The sequence below is a fragment of the Neoarius graeffei genome, chromosome 3 (genome assembly GCF_027579695.1).
Source record: "Neoarius graeffei isolate fNeoGra1 chromosome 3, fNeoGra1.pri, whole genome shotgun sequence".
NCBI classification, from domain to species: domain Eukaryota; kingdom Metazoa; phylum Chordata; class Actinopteri; order Siluriformes; family Ariidae; genus Neoarius; species Neoarius graeffei.
Window position 1 is genome coordinate 92894316 of NC_083571.1, and position 21330 is coordinate 92915645.

Below are 21330 nucleotides of genomic sequence, written 5' to 3' on the forward strand. Positions count from 1 at the left end.
TTAAATTTCATGACAACAACACATCTCAAAAAAGTTGGGACAAGGCCATGTTTACCACTGTGAGACATCCCCTTTTCTCTTTACAACAGTCTGTAAACGTCTGGGGACTGAGGAGACAAGTTGCTCAAGTTTAGGGATAGGAATGTTAACCCATTCTTGTCTAATGTAGGATTCTAGTTGCTCAACTGTCTTAGGTCTTTTTTGTCGTATCTCCGTTTTATGATGCGCCAAATGTTTTCTATGGGTGAAAGATCTGGACTGCAGGCTGGCCAGTTCAGTACCCGGACCCTTCTTCTACACAGCTATGATGCTGTAATTGATGCAGTGTGTGGTTTGGCATTGTCATGTTGGAAAATGCAAGGTCTTCCCTGAAAGAGACGTCGTCTGGATGGGAGCATATGTTGCTCTAGAACCTGGATATACCTTTCAGCATTGATGGTGTCTTTCCAGATGTGTAAGCTGCCCATGCCACACGCACTAATGCAACCCCATACCATCAGAGATGCAGGCTTCTGAACTGACCGCTGATAACAACTTGGGTCGTCCTTCTCCTCTTTAGTCCGAATGACACGGCGTCCCTGATTTCCATAAAGAACTTCAAATTTTGATTCGTCTGACCACAGAACAGTTTTCCACTTTGCCACAGTCCATTTTAAATGAGCCTTGGCCCAGAGAAGACGTCTGCGCTTCTGGATCATGTTTAGATACGGCTTCTTCTTTGAACTATCGAGTTTTAGCTGGCAACGGCGGATGGCACGGTGAATTGTGTTCACAGATAATGTTCTCTGGAAATGTTCCTGAGTCCATTTTGTGATTTCCAATACAGAAGCATGCCTGTATGTGATGCAGTGCCGTCTAAGGGCCCGAAGATCACGGGCACCCAGTATGGTTTTCCGGCCTTGACCCTTACGCACAGGGATTCTTCCAGATTCTCTGAATCTTTTGATGATATTATGCACTGTAGATGATGATACGTTCAAACTCTTTGCAATTTTACACTGTCGAACTCCTTTCTGATATTGCTCCACTATTTGTCGGTGCAGAATTAGGGGGATTGGTGATCCTCTTCCCATCTTTACTTCTGAGAGCCGCTGCCACTCCAAGATGCTCTTTTTATACCCAGTCATGTTAATGACCTATTGCCAATTGACCTAATGAGTTGCAATTTGGTCCTCCAGCTGTTCCTTTTTTGTACCTTTAATTTTTCCAGCCTCTTATTGCCCCTGTCCCAACTTTTTTGAGATGTGTTGCTGTCATGAAATTTCAAAATGTCTCACTTTCGACATTTAATATGTTGCCTATGTTCTATTGTGAATACAATATCAGTTTTTGAGATTTGTAAATGATTGCATTCCGTTTTTATTTACAGTTTGTACTTTTGTCCCAACTTTTTTGGAATCGGGGTTGTATTTGAAATCCCTGGGGAGAGACACTGCTCTTTACTTACTTGTTTCAGGGTTAATTATTTGTTGAAGTCAACATTCATAATAAGTGTCCTGTTCCTTTGATTGCTTGTATTCTGATATAAGCGAGAACCGGGGGGGGGGGTGATACGTAAGTGAGCAGTAGCTCACAGTTGATCTTGTTTTCATTAGCCATGTAAACAGCTTCTTCGGAATATTGTCTTTTTCAGAATAAGGGCAAAAACTGAAATATTTTGTGCATGTGAATGTTAAATCTACCCTATGAACGGATTAAAAAAAAGGAAATTGGAGGGGGAAATAAGAAGCATGAAACATTTTTTGGGCATTTCTGTTTGAGGAAACTAATGGACTATAGGTTGTTAACCATACTGTCGATTATTTTCCTATGACAGCCTGCCTGTTGTGATTTATTCCGTACGTAATTGTCATTGCACATTGTATTTTGCAGTAAAAATGCCACGTTATACCAGGATTGCTCATTTTAATAAGTTGACATGCCTGGTATGTAACTGTTAAAGGTGGTATGAAAAATCTGAACCTGCGATCTAACGCCACCTTTTTTTCTTTAGGCATTGTCCACACTCGACTCCGTCTCCCTGATGTATCCTTTCTTCTACCGGCCCATGTTTGAGGTCATTGATGATGGGTGGCACTTGTTCTCACCAGAAGAGGCTTTCAGAGATCTGGAATCGATGGTATAGGCTCACGTTTGTGCACAATGACTATTGCTGTTTTCCGAAGGTTATAAACTGCTGACTGAGTGTGTTTTGTTGATTTTGTTCTTTGACAGACCGATGAGTGGAGACTTAGTGAAGTGAATAAAAACTTCAACGTTTGCCCCTCCTACCCTTCATTGGTGGCTGTACCCAGGGAAATGGATGATGACACTCTGCGCAAAGCTGCTGCTTTTCGTCACGGCGGACGCTTCCCGGTGCTCAGCTACTACCACAAGAAGAACGGCATGGTCAGCTGTTCACTTTGGGGAGTCTTGTATAATAGTTGGATCAAGATTAGGCGTGTACTTAGTGTTTGTGTCCTCAGGTGATGATGCGAGCAGGACAGCCTCTGATTGGTACAAATGGACGCCGCTGTAAGGAAGACGAGAAATTGATCAACGCTACGCTGCGTGCAGGGAAACGTGGTTACATCATCGACACGCGCACTGTTGCTGTAGCCCAGCAGGCGAAGGCCCGTGGAGGCGGGTTTGAGCAGGAGGCAAATTACCCACAGTGGAGGAGAATCCACAAAGCTATTGAGAGGTGATATCGTTAAATAATATTGGGTGGCTTTGAGTGGTATATCAGATATATTCCATTCAGCTAGCATGATACTGAATGAGTTGAAGATGAGTATATCTGATATACCATGAAAAAAGCTAGCCAACATTTATTATTATTATTATTATTATTATTATTATTATACATACACACTCTCTTCATATCAGCATACTCACCTTCCAGCCGGTATAGCATTCAGCATTAGGGTTAACAAAGGCCAAGGCTAGCGCAGTCAAGCCAGTGCTATCGAGAGCAAGTAGCACAACTAGGATTTCTGTCTCCAGACTCTTCTTCCATGCACAGGGTTCCCGCGGGTCCTTAAAAAGTCTTAAATACAACTTTCGGTTTTCAAGGCCTAAAACGTCTTAAAGGAACAGTCCACCGTACTTCCATAATGAAATATGCTCTTATCTGAATTGAGACGAGCTGCTCCGTACCTCTCCGAGCTTTGCGCGACCTCCCAGTCAGTCAGACACGCTGTCACTCCTGTTAGCAATGTAGCTAGGCTCAGTATGGCCAATGGTATTTTTTGGGGCTGTAGTTAGATGCGACCAAACTCTTCCGCGTTTTTCCTGTTTACATAGGTTTATATGACCAGTGATATGAAACAAGTTCAGTTACACAAATTGAAACTTAGCGATTTTCTATGCTATGGAAAGTCCGCACTATAATGACAGGCGTACTAACACCTTCTGCGCGCTTCGACAGCGCATTGATACGGAGCTCAGATATCAATGCGCTGTCGAAGCACGCAGAAGGTGTTAGTACGCCTGTCATTATAGTGCGGACTTTCCATAGCATAGAAAATCGCTACGTTTCAATTTGTGTAACTGAACTTGTTTCATGTCACTGGTCATATAAACCTATGTAAACAGGAAAAACGCGGAAGAGTTTGGTCGCATCTAACTACAGCCCCAAAAAATACCATTGGCCATACTGAGCCTAGCTACATTGCTAACAGGAGTGACAGCGCGTCTGACTGCGTCTGACTGACTGGGAGGTCGCGCAAAGCTCGGAGCGGTACGGAGCAGCTCGTCTCAATTCAGATAAGAGCATATTTCATTATGGAAGTACGGTGGACTGTTCCTTTAAATTGTTTGGAATGACTGGAATTTTCGAAAGGGAGGTATTAAATTTAATAATGGACCGAACAAGTGAAATGTCTCCATCCGGTTTGGGGTATTTTTTAACCGTAATTTTAAAAGTGACCAGCGTACCTTTTGGGGGCAGCATTGGTTCTGTGCATTCTGTAGATCAAGAGCTAACGTTAGGAGGCTACTGGAGGAAGTGTGGTGTGGTGGTTGTGAAGAGTGAGAGATACGCAGGTAGCTTACGTGGGCGGTAGAAAGCGTTGATAATTATGGGAAGATGTCTGTTTAATGACAAGTGGTTGGGGGATGATAAATACCCCCAAAATAAAGAGAAGAATCGTTTGCGATAAAAAGCGCTGGATCGCACAAATGTGTTTAAAGACGGTAACGCAGCGCTGGGGACATGGCGGACTGGGAAACTGGTTTTTCACGGACACGAGGCGCGCGCGTGTGTTAGAGGTCAAGCGCTCCGGAGTGAAACGCAGGGGGGTTCACGCATGCACACAAGAGTCAGGTGGAAAATGGGACTTATAGGACGTAATAGTACTACTACTAATAATAATGATTAGCATCATTTTTTTTACATAACATTGTTTATTGTACTAAGTTTAATATAAATATATAAACAACCTTTATTTCAAAACTCAATTAAAAAGAACTCCAGAAAATACAATAATTCTAAATATCGTACAATATAAATAATTTGTACAAAAAGTTTGTTTTATTACCCATCGTCTACAGCAGTGTTTTTAATATAATAATACGAATAATATTAACAACCACTAATAATAATTAGTAGTAATAGTAATTATTATTGATTATTAATCATTACTACTTATGAATTAGTGATTAATAAGTACTAGGGATTATTAAATGTTATAAAATTAAGTTATTAAAATTATTACAAATAATTATTAAACAGTAGTAATTGGTAGAATACAAACAAATACTCATGGATTATAGATAATTTTTTTAAATAGTGAAAATTGATATGAAATAACTGTACTACTACTAATAATAAATAATACTACGAGTAATACTTGTTGTTAATATTATCATCAGTACAATTGTTATATCAATGTTCGCTATTAAAAACAAATTATTATCTATAATCCATGAATAATTGTTTGTATCACTACTACTACTACTACTACTACTACTAATAATAATAATAATAATTACTACTTTTTTAATAATAATTTTAACTAATCTTATAACTCAATTTTATAGCATTTTAATAATCACTACTTATTAATCATTACTATAATTAAGTAGTAGTTGATAATAATAATTACTACTTATTAATTATTAAATTACATTTTGATAATCGCTGCTTATTAATTAAGTAGTAATAATACTGAATTATAATTGCTACTCAATTATTAATATAGCTAATAAGTAGTGATTATTAAAATGTTATAAAATTGAGTTAATATTTTTAAATTATTATTAAAAAGTAGTTATTATTATTGTTATTATTATTATTAGTAGTAATACAAACAATTATTCATGGATTATAGATAATAATTAATGATTATTTTTGAATAATGAACACTGATATAACAATTGCACTGATGATAGTTTACAGTTATTACAACACATTGATTAATATTGATAATAATGGTTATGAAAGGTGACAGTTGTTTTTCTGTGTTTAATGTAACGCTTTGATGATTGTATGACTGCATAAACAGGTTTATGCTGTTACCTGCTATAACGAAGAAGATACTCGAGAACTTCCTCAGCCAGCTGTATACTGTACGACACAAAGACTGATTTTGCCATCGGGCACAAAATGACACATCATCAAAGATAATCTTTGGGGATTGAAATAATGCCGGCTAAGGTTGTTCAGCTGGTTCTACTTGCCGTTTATTGTTTTCGTTTTTGAAATGATTCATGGTGTTTTCTCCAGTAAACACCAGTCTTCTCCTTGCAGCTACAGTAGTTCTGCAGGCCCAAAACACACGACTTTGCTTGCTTCAGCTGTTTGCATGTCTAACAGTTGCCATTGATGCACCCTGTTGTTCACCAATTGTGTGCATTCTTCTTAAAGTTAGTAAAAAAACTGTTGCAGAAAACAGTTTTAAGTTGTCATATTTATCATTTTCTTTGCCATGGTAGAGTCTTAATTTTTCCATTTAGAGGTCTTGAAAAGGTCTTAAAAGTCTTTAAATTTGTACTTGAAAAATGTGCAGATACCCTGATGCACACTAGCCACAGTATTTTTCACTCAGACTTAAAGGTCATAGGCAACGGTCGGAGACGAAACGTAGAATATCAACTTTATTGTCTAGAAGAACGACCCAAAAAGTGAATTCAGTCTTCCTTGTGTCTAATTTGCACCCTAAAATTGAATAAAACAGTTAAAATATACTGTTTTGCCCAATTTCCGAAGGTTTGGTTACATCTCACTTGTGCGCACTTTCACCGCCAGGGGACCGTCATCATGACGTCATTTAAGCCAAACAGACTGGGAGCAGTTCTGTGTTTACTTGGGAACCGAGCACACGTGTACGGAGAGGTTGTGTAAAATGTCTGAAAGCGAGAGCGAATTTGAAGTAGGAACTCTCCAAATTAAATATCGAGAGGTGAAACCATATATTGCCGCTTTTCCACTACCAACGCGGCTGAGCCGTGCCGTGCCGTGCTGAGTTGGGCTGAGTCGAGCTGAGCGGGGCTGTTTGAGTTGCATTTCGACTACAACCGCGCTGAACCGTGCTGGCTGGAAGTGGGTGGACACATTGGGTGGAGTTAGCGAAAGTGGGTGGACGTCAGGTGATGTCGTTTGGCGGCGCAAACAGTGACATCAGTGAGCTTTTAAGCGGTAGTCTCACAACCCGGATAGTAAACAATAAACATGGAGGACATGGAGCCGTTAGTGTTGCTGGTCTTGGTGCTGAACGCCAACCCTCTCGCTCCGCCTCTTCTCCTCTTTCGGAAAACGCCAACCCACTCGCTCCGCCTTGTCTCCTTTTTCGGAAAACGCCAACCCTCTCGCTCCGCCTCATCTCCTTTTTCGGAAAAAGCCAATCCACTCGCTCCGCCTCTTCTCCTTTTTTGGAAAAAGCCAATCCACTCTCTCCGCCTCTTCTCCTCTCTCGGAAAAAGGTAAAAACTTCTTCCTGAACCGGTCCCGTTGTTACAGTTCACTGCACAACAATAAGGCATGGGGTTTTTCTTTGGAAATTCCGGAACGCACGTCTGCACTCAAGCCGAACGGCAATGTAAGTAAACGGAAGTGGACTCAACTCAAGCGGTTTGTTTGGCTTAAATGACGTCACGCGCCGAGTGGTCACGAAAATAGCCGCACAGAAATTCGCCACGATCCGCACTAATTTATTTTAATTATTACTTATTAACAGTACTTATTGGGACCAGAAGAAAATTACAGAGGGTTTTTTTTTTTTTAACATATAAAGTTTCAAATGTGTATAAAATTAAAACCGTTGCCTATGAGCTTTAAGTATTCACTTCCGTGTGTAATTTACTTAGTTACTTTTAAAATCACCATCGACAACTACACACAACGGAGTGACCTGGCAACCAAAATTCTCTCTAATGCCGCTTTTCCACTACCAACGTGGCTGAGTTGGGCTGAGCCGTGCCGTGCTGAGTTGGGCTGAGTCGAGCTGAGTGGGGCTGTTGGAGTTGCATTTCGACTACAACCGCGCTGAACCGTGCTGGCTGGAAGTGGGTGGACACATTGGGTGGAGTTAGCGAAAGTGGGTGGACGTCACGTGATGTCGTTAGGCGGCGCAAACAGCGACATCAGTGAGCTTTTAAGCGGTAGTCTCACGACCCGGATAGTAAACAATAAACATGGAGGACATGGAGTCGTTAGTGTTGCTGGTCTTGGTGCTGTGGCTTGTTGTCACCGACAACGCCAACAGATACTGGCAAGAGCGTATAGATGAGGCGAGGCGCATAAGGCTTCAGAAATTCTCGTAATTCTTCTTCTTCCGGGTTTATGGTGTTTACAGATCCCAGCGTGCTCGCGGGGCGTGTGTGGGCATGTGAGGACACTCCTCCTCACCAATCAGTGCACAGGGGAGTGTCTGCTCACGCCCCTAGCCCCACTCGGCTCGGTTTGGCTCGCTTCAGCCCTACTCCAAAACTGTGCGAGTTTTGGGGGCTGAGCAGGGCTGAAGCGAGCTGAGTCGTGCTGTTCTGAGGTAGTCGAAACGCGAGCCGTGTCGGGCTGAAGTGAGCTGAAGCGAGCTGAAGTGAGCTGAAAAAGGGTAGTGGAAAAGGGCCATAAATCTTCCATATTTAACGAAGCAAACCTCGTGGCCATGTTTTTAGCTCACCTGGACCAAAGGTCCGGTGGGTTTATGCCATGGGCTGCTGAGGTCAGTGTAAAGAGGTAGGGTTGGTTTCCTGCAGCAGAACTTGAAAAATGTGACAATATCTTGAAACTTGGTACCGTATATAGTTGGTATATAGGGCGGGGATATAGATGACTCTGTCTTCTTGTTAAGCTTGCATTAGATCTGTTGATCTAAATTAACATGTACTGAATGCTGTAGCCGTTGTTGTAACATGTGAAATGATCTCTCATAGGTCCAGTATTCTACAAGAGAGCCTGATCAAGCTGGTGGAGGCGTGTAACGACCATTCGAACAGCATGGACCGCTGGCTAAGCAAACTGGAGGCTTCCAACTGGCAGGGCCATGTTAAAGAGATCCTCACCACTGCGTGCCTGGCTGCTCAGTGCATTGACAGGTCAGCGTTTGACAGCGTTGTCCTCTCTCTGCGTTTAATTCCCTGTGCTCTGTCTCATCTCTGTTTTCTCGGTCATGGGCAGATGTGCTCTCTAAGCGTCCAAATCATTCTAGAAGATAGCTGTGCGTAACTAGTTAACAGCTCCGTTAATTACTGTTTTCTCACTGGTGGTTCCATTCTGAGCTAATTAAAGAGCGTTTGCCTTGCTTCATGCTCCACTTGTTGCAAAGCCCGTTCGAGTAATAATGGTTATCTAGTGTCTAGCCTGCAATCATCATTAAGTTCATAGAACAGTTGAACTGCTGTGACTCATGCTGCTGTTAGTACACAACTCATTAATGTGCTTTGTGCTGCTATGTCTTTAAATGTAGTCATTTCTGGTCCTGGTTACTTTACTTGCTATATTTTTCTATTCTTGCTGCATGACATTTCTGTCAGCAAATATGAACATTATTTGTGGCGTCAAAGAGACAGTGGTGCTTGCAAGTTTGTGAACCCTTTAGAATTTTCTATATTTCTGCATAAATATGACCTAAAACATCATCAGATTTTCACACAAGTCCTAAAAGTAGATAAAGAGAACCCAGTTAAACAAATGAGACAAAAATATTATACTTGGTCATTTATTTATTGAGGAAAATGATCCAATATTACATATCTGTGAGTGGCAAAAGTATGTGAACCTTTGTTTTCAGTATCTGGTGTGACCCCCTTGTGCAGCAATAACTGCAACTAAACGTTTCCGGTAACTGTTGATCAGTCCTGCACACCGGCTTGGAGGAATTTTAGCCCATTCCTCCATACAGAGCAGCTTCAACTCTGGGATGTTTGTGGGTTTTCTCACATGAACTGCTCGCTTCAGGTCCTTCCACAACATTTCGATTGGATTAAGGTCAGGACTTTGACTTGGCCATTCCAAAACATTAACTTTTTATTCTTCTTTAACCATTCTTTGGTAGAATGACTTGTGTGCTTAGGGTCGTTGTCTTGCTGCATGACCCACCTTCTCTTGAGATTCAGTTCATGGACAGATGCCCTGACATCTTCCTTTAGAATTCGCTGGTATAATTCAGAATTCATTGTTCCATCAATGATGGCAAGCCGTCCTGGCCCAGATGCAGTAAAACAGGCCCAAACCATGATACTGCCACCGCCATGTTTCACCAATGGGATAAGGTTCTTATGTTGGAATGCAGTGTTTTCCTTTCTCCAAACATAATGCTCCTCATTTAAACCAAAAAGTTCTATTTTGGTCTCATCCATCCACAAAACATTTTTCCAATAGCCTTCTGGCTTGTCCACGTGATCTTTAGCAAACTGCAGATGAGCAGCAATGTTCTTTTTGGAGAGCAGTGGCTTTCTCCTTGCAACCCTGCCATGCACACCATTGTTGTTCAGTGTTCTCCTGATGGTGGCCTCATGAACATTAACATTAGCCAATGTGAGAGAGGCCTTCAGTTGCTTAGAAGTTACCCTGGGTTCCTTTGTGACCTCGCTGACTATTACACGCCTTGCTCTTGAAGTGATCTTTGTAGGTCGACCACTCCTAGGGAGGGTAACAATGGTCTTGAATTTCCTCCATTTGTACACAATCTGTCTGACTGTGGATTGGTGGAGTCCAAACTCTTTAGAGATGGTTTTGTAACCTTTTCTAGCCTGATGAGCATCAACAACGCTTTTTCTGATGTGTTCAGAAATCTCTTTTGTTCGTGCCATGATACACTTCCACAAACATGTTGTGAAGATCAGACTTTGATAGATCCCTGTTCTTTAAATAAAACAGGGTGCCCACTCACACCTGATTGTCATCCCATTGATTGAAAAACACCCGACTCTAATTTCACCTTCAAATTAACTGCTAATCCTAGAGGTTCACATACTTTTGCCACTCACAGATATGTAATATTGGATCATTTTCCTCAATCAATAAATGACCAAGTATAATATTTTTGTCTCATTTGTTTAACTGGGTTCTCTTTATCTACTTTTAGGACTTGCGTGAAAACCTGATGATGTTTTAGGTCATATTTATGCAGAAATATAGAAAATTCTAAAGGGTTCACAAACTTTCAAGCACCACTGTAAATGATAGAGATTTTAACTATATTAATTTGGTTGGAGAGCACATTCACATTAACCTCAAGCCTCAGATAACCTAGAGGTTAGAACGTTATACAAATAAAATGCTGAATTTGCTGGGTTTTTTTTTTAATTCATTGTTAGCAATAAGGAGAACGTACAAATATTAAATGGTGGCAAGTGATCACAGTATTAATGCGATAACAGCAGATTAAATATATTTTATTTATTTATTTATTATTATTATTTTTTAAAGAACTCCAGCCCCTTACTTTCTGATATTGTAGGATCTTTCAGTGCATGTTATCTATGACATCCTATGTTTGGCTGAATGGAAACACTCGAACTGGTGAAATTTTGTCATTTTCTATTATAATTCTATAAAGAACTCTTGATTTACCCCAAAAATGAAATGAGTTTACAAACCGAATTGATTAGGATTATGTCCATTTCAAGACATCCTGTCTGTCTGTCTGTCTGTCTGTCTGTCTGTCTGTCTATCTATCTATCTATCTATCTATCTATCTATCTATCTATCTATCTATCTATCTATCTATCTATCTATCTATCTATCGAGACATTCACTGTGTGAAGAAATCACACTTGTATAGCAAGATCTTTTTTACAATATGGTCTTTGCAGAAAGACAGCCAAGGCAGGGTTAAAGTATAATTGTTTATGAATCATAAAATAGTAGTCTATTACATTTCCATGCCATTGAAGGGAAAATATATATTCTCACACAGAGTACTGTGCAGAAGTCTTAGGCACATGTAAAAAAAATGCTGTAGACCAAAAATGGCTTAATGAAATGTTTCAACATTTAAAAAAAAAAAAAATACTATAAACAGCAGTAAGCCAGAATAAATGAAAGAAAGTCAGTATTTTGTGTGAGACTACCCTTTGCTTTAAAAAAAAAAAAATTAGTCTCAGGTCCAGTGAGTGCAGTTTGATAAGGAAATGAGCTGTAGGTTTTACTGAGCATCTTACAGAACCAGCCACAGTTCTTCTGGACACTTTGACTGTCACACTCACTTCTTCATTTTACACCTAAACCCAGTAGCCTTCATTATGTTTTTTTTTTTTTAATCTGAAAAGTGCTCTCTTGTGTAATATGCAGCTCAGATACAAACTTTTTTTTTCTGTAAGATTTAATTTTGTGCTGGAAAATTAACATTTGGAATGTTTTTGTACTGACTCGATCATGTAGAAGTCATAAAATAGAAATCTATAATAAAGCTTGTATAAAAAAGATTGGGCATCTAAGACTTTTGCACAGTACTCTGTGTGTGTGTGTGTGTGTGTGTATATACATATATGTATGTATATATGTGTGTGTGTGTGTATATATATATATATATATATATATTAGTGCTGTCAAGCGATTAAAATATTTAATCGCGATTAATGTCGCGACTGTCATAGTTAACTCGCGATTAATCGCAATTTAATCGCACATTTTTTTCACATGAAAAACCATTGTAATTCTCTTATCAGCATAAAAAAGTGAATGGGCTTGCTTTGTACCAATGTTTTTTTTTTTTTTTTATTGCAGAGCATAACACTACGGAGCCGTAGAGGGGACATGGTGAATAAAAAAATAACAAAGCGTGGGAACGACTTATAAGGCGTGTGCACGAGATATTAATGCGCGCGCACGAGTTATAACCCGTGCGCACGCTTTGCGTTAAGGCGTGCGCTCGGGTAATTAAAAGTGAGGGGACGAGTTACTACAGCTCCGTATAACACGTCTTGTCACAGCCACTGCAAAGTCGGGCTGGAGCCGCCGATGGGAAAACGAAACCTAAGCCTTCGTCCCGAGGCGCGGCAGCACGAGCTGCCCGCACTGGTTCTTTGGGGGGAGGGCAGAGGACTCTGGCTGTGCGGGGCGTGGCATTGCAGTCTAGCTGCTATCGTTTTTCTAAGCAAAGTCTCTGTTCTGTTCCAAGTTCCTGGCAGTTTCAAAAGCTTATGAAAAACCTACATCATATCACAGAGCGTTCATCTCGCAATAAAAAAATTATCGCCGTTAAAATTGAGTCAAGTTAACGCGATAATAATGCAACATTTTTGACAGCACTAATATATATATATATATATATATATATATATATATATATATATATATATATATATATGTGTGTGTGTGCAAAAGTTTGAAAAAGAAAAAAGTAAAATTATGCTACAGGCAGAAAATAAAATTTGGCTCACACCTGAGAGGTTTTCGCTGACCATGTGCCCTTACAATGACAAATACAATAATATAGCATTTATTGACTTCTGTTTGTTCTCACGGATGTGTGACTTCAGAGAGGGTGCGTCAGTGCTAGTCCATGGGACAGAGGGAACGGACTCCACACTGCAGGTCACTTCTTTAGCTCAGATCATCTTGGATCCAGGCTGCAGGACAATCCATGGCTTCCAGGCCCTCATGGAGCGCGAGTGGCTGCAGGTGAGAGACACTGCTGGGGACACTTGGTTAGGGTTTTATGGTTACCTAAGGAACCCTGGGGCTTTAAAGGAGAACTGAAGGCAAATTTTTTATTCTCAAAATTCTATTTATCTCATTTTATAAAATGTAGGAACGCATTTATGACTGCTATTTTGTCACTGCTATAGCAAGTTATGAGTGTTTGAAATATGCTATGGAATATATCAGTCCATATGTCAAAGCGATGGTCATAAACCAGATTCGTTGAGACCTGTGCGAGACATCGTAGGACGGAAGTAAAACGTACAGCGGAAATCAAAGTGGCTAACATCTGCCAACGTTATCAAAAGACGCGCGCGCCCTCTTTCGAATGCTGACATAATCAAGCCGGAAGTTTTCCCTGTGTCCGAAATCGCTCCCTACTCACTATATAGGGCACTATATAGTGAGGACGCCATTTTGTAGTGCTGTCCGAAACCTTACCGAGGATTATGTGGGAAATGCGCTCAGTATAATATGTATTGATCACAAAAATACATGCATGTATTTATTATTTTGAAACCTCACCAGCTGCCTGATCTGACACATTTTAATTGTGCAACAGTAATGACGTAAATACCAGCGTGACGGACTAGTCCTTATCCTGTCGTTTTTCCAACTCTTCTCTACTCCACATTGGTTCGAAGTCGTATGGAATAATGTCCATCACTGATGAAGCTGGAAAATCTCAAAATTAATCTAAATTGGAATGATATGGCGATCTGGCTGCTGTGTAAACAGTTTCCAAAATGGCAGCGCTGAGGCTTCACGTTTGAAGTCTCGCACTAGTCTCGTGAAGATCGCGCGGATAAACGACGCCTGCCATGGACCAAACAAACTACATTCAACACGGCTAAAAACCGAAAAGGCCGATAAGTGTAATATAATACCCCAATACGAGTCACAGTATAAGGTTAATAAAACCGAAAACCTAATTGAATAACGTTAATTAAGCAATAGATAGTTTTCACATGACGTCACAGAGTCGGGGATTCCCTAGTGGCGGCCATCTTGCGGGTCAAGCTTACCGTATGGGTGACTGAGCACACATTGTAACGCGCGAGTACAAAGTCTTCAAAAGAACCTAAGCAGGCTATTTAAAGCTAGCAATGGTGCACACCTGTTGTATTCACGGCTGGAGTAATAGGTCAGATGATGAAGTCAAGCGGAGCTTTTATGGAATTCCCACTGTACGGGAGCACGAAGGTGAGCAAACAAAGAAACTCAGCATACAAAGGAGAAATCTATGGCTTGCGAGAATCAACCGCAAGGATTATCAGCCTTCCAAACACAGCAAAGTCTGCTCCGATCATTTTATAAGTGGCAAGTTGTTTAAATAAACAATCAATTGTGTTTAAGTTTGTTTTTGGAAACCAAAACATCATGTGAACAATCTCTGGAGAATGCCTAACTGGAACCGCTGAGTGTACGTTTACATTGTAATGTACACTTAATATCGCTCGTTTGTCACGTTTCTATTTGAAACTTGTCACTTCACTCACGCAAGGGTCATTTTTGAAAAACATTTTAGATCTATTCTGTATGATTTGATTTGTGTTTGGGATGCAAACAGCGCGCCTTTTGGCGGATGCCGCCTGAATCGCGCAGACCCGATTTTTTTTTTAGGGGGGGGCGTTGGAGTGTCTGATTATAATTTCAAAGTAAATTCTGTATTAAAATTACTAAATAAGCAAATCCGTTACAGTCCATGAAACAGGAAGTATAAGGATGAGAAAAAAACAGTTTAAATCGCAAAGCTGCGCACATTTGCGCAGCCCGAGCGGTGTGCAGGACTGCGCAAATGTGCGCAGCTTTGCGATTTAAACTGTTTTTTTCTCATCCTTATACTTCCTGTTTCATGGACTGTAACGGATTTGCTTATTTAGTAATTTTAATACAGAATTTACTTTGAAATTATAATCAGACACTCCAACGCCCCCCCTAAAAAAAAAATTGGATCTGCGCGATTCAGCCGTGAAAAAGGCGGCATCCGACAAAAGGCGCGCTGTGAATATATAAAGTTGTATATATCAGACAGCCTTTAAAGTTTGATGAAGTCAGTTTCAGGCTTTGGAGCAGGCTTTGGCAGTTTCAGGCTTTGGCAGCCCTGCATAGTCACTTGAAAATGCATCTTTGTCCACTTCGGAGGGGTCAATTCCCCCAATCAAGGCCAGTTTGGCTGCATACCGTTGTCGTGAGATGTCGTCTAATGTATCTATATACTTCTGTTTGCTTGATTTTGCCGACATTGATCTTTATTTTAGAAAACTGACTATATAACTTCATAAATTCGTCCAAGATAATGTAGCCGGTAATGGCGATGGTCCGTTTTGTTTGCACCACAAGATGGCGGCTGGAGGGCGTTCCCCGGAATGCTGTGACGTCAGTGAAAACTATCTATAAAACAAAGTTAAAAATGACTTCAGTTCCCCTTTAAAGATTGGAAAAAAGGCAGGGGACCAGGAGTTTGTCCAGCCTTCAGCTGTTCAGTTTTTCGCTTGTGCCCACTGTCGCCTCAGAATCCTGTTATTGGCTGACAGGAGTAAAACCCGATGTGCTCTTCTGTTATTGTAGTCCATCAGCCTCGAGGTTTGACATGATGTACATTTGAGATGCTTTTTTTTTTTTTTTGCTGACCATGCTTGAAAAGAGTGCTTATTTTAGTTAGTGCTGCCTTTCAAGTCTGGCCATTCTTTAAATCTTGTTCATCAAATAAAGGGATTTCCACCTGCACCATCCTGGGTAAAACTTTCTAGACTGAGCAGGAGATCAGCAGTTTCTGAAATAATCAAACCATGGCCAAAGGCGCTCGGAGCACTTTTTTTTTTTTTATCTCATTCTGGTGTTCACTGTGAACATTAACTGAATCCTACCTGTTGATACAGCTGCATGATTTTATGCAGTACACTACTGCTATGCCATTGCTGGATTGGATAATTGCATCAGTGAGCATGTGTACACTAGGGTGGTCCCCAAATTTTTTTTTTTAGGATTTTGTTACGACCACCTTACCTTTTTTTTTTTACATTGCCTAAAAGAAGTTATTGTGCGAAATTTGGTTAAGATTGTTCAATGTTTAGAGGTGCCACAAAGCCATTACATTTTCACTCAAGACACAATATAAAATAATGTGGCTTATTAACTGTTTCATATTAATACAAACAATACAGTAATATAACTTCCTGTGTTCAAAGTAACAATAGCTATTACTTGTCTGTGATTTTTCTAAACCCTTCGGTATTATGGTATCTTGTGGAGATAAAAGAACACACTAAGGACTTCCCTAGCAGAAGGACGCTTTCTCCCAGACAGTTCCTTGGAAGTGGGACCAATTAACCAAACATAATTGTCCTTTCTGGTTTTGTGCTTTGCACCACCGGTACTACTTGTATTACTGTTGCTAGCCATCTGAAAAACATAGAAAGAAAAACATTCACAACTTCATCAGCATATTACGATCAGTGCTCATTGTTTAAGAACCCCTTAGTGCATGAAAGTTAACCTTCTATCAGTCTATAAACTCTTCCTGCCTCTTCTTTTTCATAGAAGTGGCATATTCCCTCTAGAACTGTGACTTTTTGGGGGTTTGAGATCTTCTCTGCAACAGCCTACGCACCAGCTAATGTTAATGGCTTAACCCAATTTGCAACCTCGTGTGGCACCTCTAAATATTAACCAATTTTTCAGAAATTTTGCTTGTTGCCTTCTTTTAGCCTATGTAAAAAAAATGGTAGGGTGGTCGGAATGTTTTCGTAAAAAAAAAAATTTTCCCATACATTTCGGGACCACCCTAGTGTACACACTGTTAATGTGCATGAAGAGTGTGGATTCAACACATAATGCTTAAAAGGGCTTGTACACCTGTAATCATATTATTGAATGTTAAATATCGTTATTCACAATATTGCCATGCAGACAGCTTTGTAGTTCCTTTATCACAGACTGCTGTTTAAACTTTTCAGGCTCCGCCCCCAGTTAGTGAGGAAACTCCTGAAATAGTAGATTCAACAAAGGGAGAGGAAAAAAGAATGAAGGTACAACCCCGATTCCAAAAAAGTTGGGACAAAGTACAAATTGTAAATAAAAACGGAATGCAATGATGTGGAAGTTTCAAAATTCCATATTTTATTGAGAATAGAACATAGATGACATATCAAATGTTTAAACTGAGAAAATGTATCATTTAAAGAGAAAAATCAGGTGATTTTTAAATTTCATGACAACAACACATCTCAAAGTTGGGACAAGGCCATGTTTCCCACTGTGAGACATCCCCTTTTCTCTTTACAACAGTCTGTACACGTCTGGGGACTGAGGAGACAAGTTGCTCAAGTTTAGGGATAGGAATGTTAACCCATTCTTGTCTAATGTAGGATTCTAGTTGCTCCAACTGTCTTAGGTCTTTTTTGTCGTGTCTTCCATTTTATGATGCGCCAAATGTTTTCTATGGGTGAAAGATCTGGACTGCAGGCTGGCCAGTTCAGTACCCGGACCCTTCTTCTACGCAGCCATGATGCTGTAATTGATGCAGTATGTGGTTTGGCATTGTCATGTTGGAAAATGCAAGGTCTTCCCTGAAAGAGACGTTGTCTGGATGGGAGCATATGTTGCTCTAGAACCTGGATATACCTTTCAGCATTGATGGTGTCTTTCCAGATGTGTAAGCTGCCCATGCCACACGCACTAATGCAACCCCATACCATCAGAGATGCAGGCTTCTGAACTGAGCGCTGATAACAACTTGGGTCGTCCTTCTCCTCTTTAGTCCGAATGACACGGCGTCCCTGATTTCCATAAAGGACTTCAAATTTTGATTCGTCTGACCGCAGAACAGTTTTCCACTTTGCCACAGTCCATTTTAAATGAGCCTTGGCCCAGAGAAGACGTCTGCACTTCTGGATCATGTTTAGATACGGCTTCTTCTTTGAACTATAGAGTTTTAGCTGGCAACGGCAGATGGCACGGTGAATTGTGTTCACAGATAATGTTCTCTGGAAATATTCCTGAGCCCATTTTGTGATTTCCAATACAGAAGCATGCCTGTATGTGATGCAGTGCCGTCTAAGGGCCCGAAGATCACGGGCACCCAGTATGGTTTTCCGGCCTTGACCCTTACACACAGAGATTCTTCCAGATTCTCTGAATCTTTTGATGATATTATGCACTGTAGATGATGATATGTTCAAACTCTTTGCAATTTTACACTGTCGAACTCCTTTCTGATATTGCTCCACTATTTGTCGGCGCAGAATTAGGGGGATTGGTGATCCTCTTCCCATCTTTACTTCTGAGAGCCGCTGCCACTTCAAGATGCTCTTTTTATACCCAGTTGTGTTAATGACCTATTGCCAATTGACCTAATGAGTTGCAATTTGGTTCTCCAGCTGTTCCTTTTTTGTACCTTTAACTTTTCCAGCCTCTTATTGCACCTGTCCCAACTTTTTTGAGATGTGTTGCTGTCATGAAATTTCAAATGAGCCAATATTTGGCATGAAATTTCAAAATGTCTCACTTTCAACATTTGATATGTTGTCTATGTTCTATTGTGAATGAGCAATTCCAGCGTTATGGACGTGACACTTGAACTCAAAATGGCAACAAATGACCCAGTGCATGTTTTATTGTCTCCCAGTATTTAAACAGGTGTTGCATATTTTAAGGCTGTACCATACTGGAGAAGTGATAGAACAAGAACAATTCCCATAGTACATCTAGGGCATGCCAGAAAACGCCAATAAAAGATGCGTTATGGATGTGACAGAAAAAGTATCACTTTTCTTGGGTGACTGTACATTTTTATCAAACTCTGTGAAATTGTAAACCTAATGTCGAAATGGAGATATCCATTTGATAGAGGGGTCCAAGGTGAATATTAAAAAATCTTTGTTTAAAATATTTTGTATTTCATGCAGAGTTTCGGAAGGAAAAGTCAGCGTTATGGATGTGACGAAATTCCGTTATGGATGTGACGCGTCTGAAATAGACATGGCATATGTTTAGAAAATCAGCAATTTAACCACCATAACCCTTTGAAAAAAACTCTAAATATCAGCTAAAACTATCAAAGTGCTTAAATAATATTTAGGATGGCTATTGTTTTGCTGTTTTGTGGATTTTAGCATACATTTCTGTGGCTTGTGGCAATAATATAGAATTGTACATGATCAAAGTTGATTTTAGCTTGGGTTTTACATTATAAGAAAGAGACTGACAGTGACATATTAGGTTGGTTACAAATTGGTTCAACTTATTCACATCTGTAAAATACAGGCCTAGGTGATATCTCTGGGAGTGGTTTTGATGTATTACATGTTGCTTTATTTTTGGATGGTGAGGTTGACATTTACATGGAATTGCCCGAATACAATATCAGTTTTTGAGATTTGTAAATTATTGCATTCCGTTTTTATTTACAATTTGTACTTTGTCCCAACTATTTTGGAATCGGGGTTGTACTTGCATTTAAAATTCACCTTCTGTGCCGCTGCAGGATATGATTCCAAAAAAATGACGAGCTGTTTCTTCGTCGTCTTTTTTTTTTTTTTCTTTCTCCCCTTTGTGTACAGGCAGGTCACCCGTTCCAGCAACGCTGTGCTCAGTCTGCCTTCTCGAACGGGAAGCCGAGGAGTGAAGCACCTGTGTTCTTGCTCTTCCTAGACTGCGTGTGGCAGATCCTGCGACAATTTCCTTGCTCCTTCCAATTTAACGAACACTTCCTGGTCACGTTGTTTGAACACGCTTACGCCTCCCAGTTTGGCACTTTTCTGGGAAACAGCGCTGCTGAAAGGTCAGTGATTCACTTCCGCTCACCTGCTTTACATTTTTGATGAGTTTGACCAGTCACATGTGGTTATTGAAGTCCATAGTTTCACAGAAATATAGTATTAATTCTGTCTTTTGGTTCCTCTGTAACGCTTTACTATTGCTATACGATCCCGCTGTAGTACTGTAAACTTTATATATGTTTCCCATTTTGTTCTTCCTCATTAATACTGTTGAGTCTGCTTTTAGTCAATCTGTGGTGTCAGGAAAAGGGTTCTCAATAAATGCACGATATATCATATGTAACTAGTTGACCATTTTCGACAGACGCTTATCAGAGTTTTTGGGTTTTTTTTGTGGGTGGAACTCAAATTGCATTCTCCTAGGCGCGCATATATATATATATATATATATATATATATATATATATATATATATATGAGTGATTCCACGCTTATGGGTACTGAAATGGGGACATGAACTTATTTTTAAAAATTCACCTAAAACCATTTCTTTTTTTACCATCAGGTCACAAAACATGTAATCTTTAATGAATGATATGTTAAAAGATAACTTTAATTTTCTGAGATGTAATAAAAACATATTTATATGCCAAAGTCAAGCCTATGAGTTCCAAAATGATGCCTGTTACATTACTTCTGTTACGATTGTCCATCTCGCGTCTGTTACAAATTAATTACAATCTATCTATATACCATGTTAATCTTATTGAAAGAATGTATGTTTATTCTACTACACATGTTTATTAATTATATTTGCTAAAACATCACCTTCCTATGTTTCAAAAAGTAATTCTACATTGTTAAAATTGAGAATATATATGTCCACAACACTTCTGTTACGTTCTGACTTTGGCATATAAATATGTTTTTATTACATCTCAGAAAATTAAAGTTATCTTTTAACACATCATTCATTAAAGATTACATGTTTTGTGACCTGATGGTAAAAAAAGAAATGGTTTTAGGTGAATTTTTAAAAATAAGTTCATGTCCCCGTTTCAGTACCCATAAGTACCTATATATATATATATATATATATATATATATATATATATATATATATATATATATAGCTCTTTTCCAAAATGCTATAAATCCATTTTGATTGTTTTCAGAAACATGACATTTATTTACCCAGACCCATAAATTTTGCAAATATTTAATTTATCTTGTTATAGTAGATAGTTGGTTCAGTCTGAACATTTTCAAGAATAATTGACAAATCTAACAACAATGTTATTGATTATAAATCCAAAGTTTATTATAGATTTTTTTTCAAAACGCAATAAATCCATTCATTTTTTCTGTCTTTCTGTTTTTAAAAACAAGAGAACATGCTGTAGATATATAATATCAGGAACTTTCATCATACAATTAATAATAAAATCAAATAAATTATATCAACACTGAAATAACATTCATTCATTTGTTTAATCTTGCGTTTTAAGACTGTCCACCACAGAAAACAACTAACTAAAT

At 39.4% G+C, this 21330-nt stretch overlaps 1 protein-coding gene across 1 annotated transcript in view; it reads left to right on the forward strand.

The window, feature by feature from the left end:
- mtmr9 (myotubularin related protein 9) overlaps nt 1-21330 on the forward strand; it is a 70224-nt gene that overhangs the window by 14068 nt on the left and 34826 nt on the right. The window contains exons 4-9 of the mRNA XM_060917650.1: nt 1994-2119; nt 2215-2388; nt 2466-2683; nt 8356-8517; nt 12907-13048; nt 19633-19853. Of these exons, the coding sequence (XP_060773633.1) occupies nt 1994-2119; nt 2215-2388; nt 2466-2683; nt 8356-8517; nt 12907-13048; nt 19633-19853 (1043 nt within the window). The remainder of the gene's footprint in view (nt 1-1993; nt 2120-2214; nt 2389-2465; nt 2684-8355; nt 8518-12906; nt 13049-19632; nt 19854-21330) is intronic.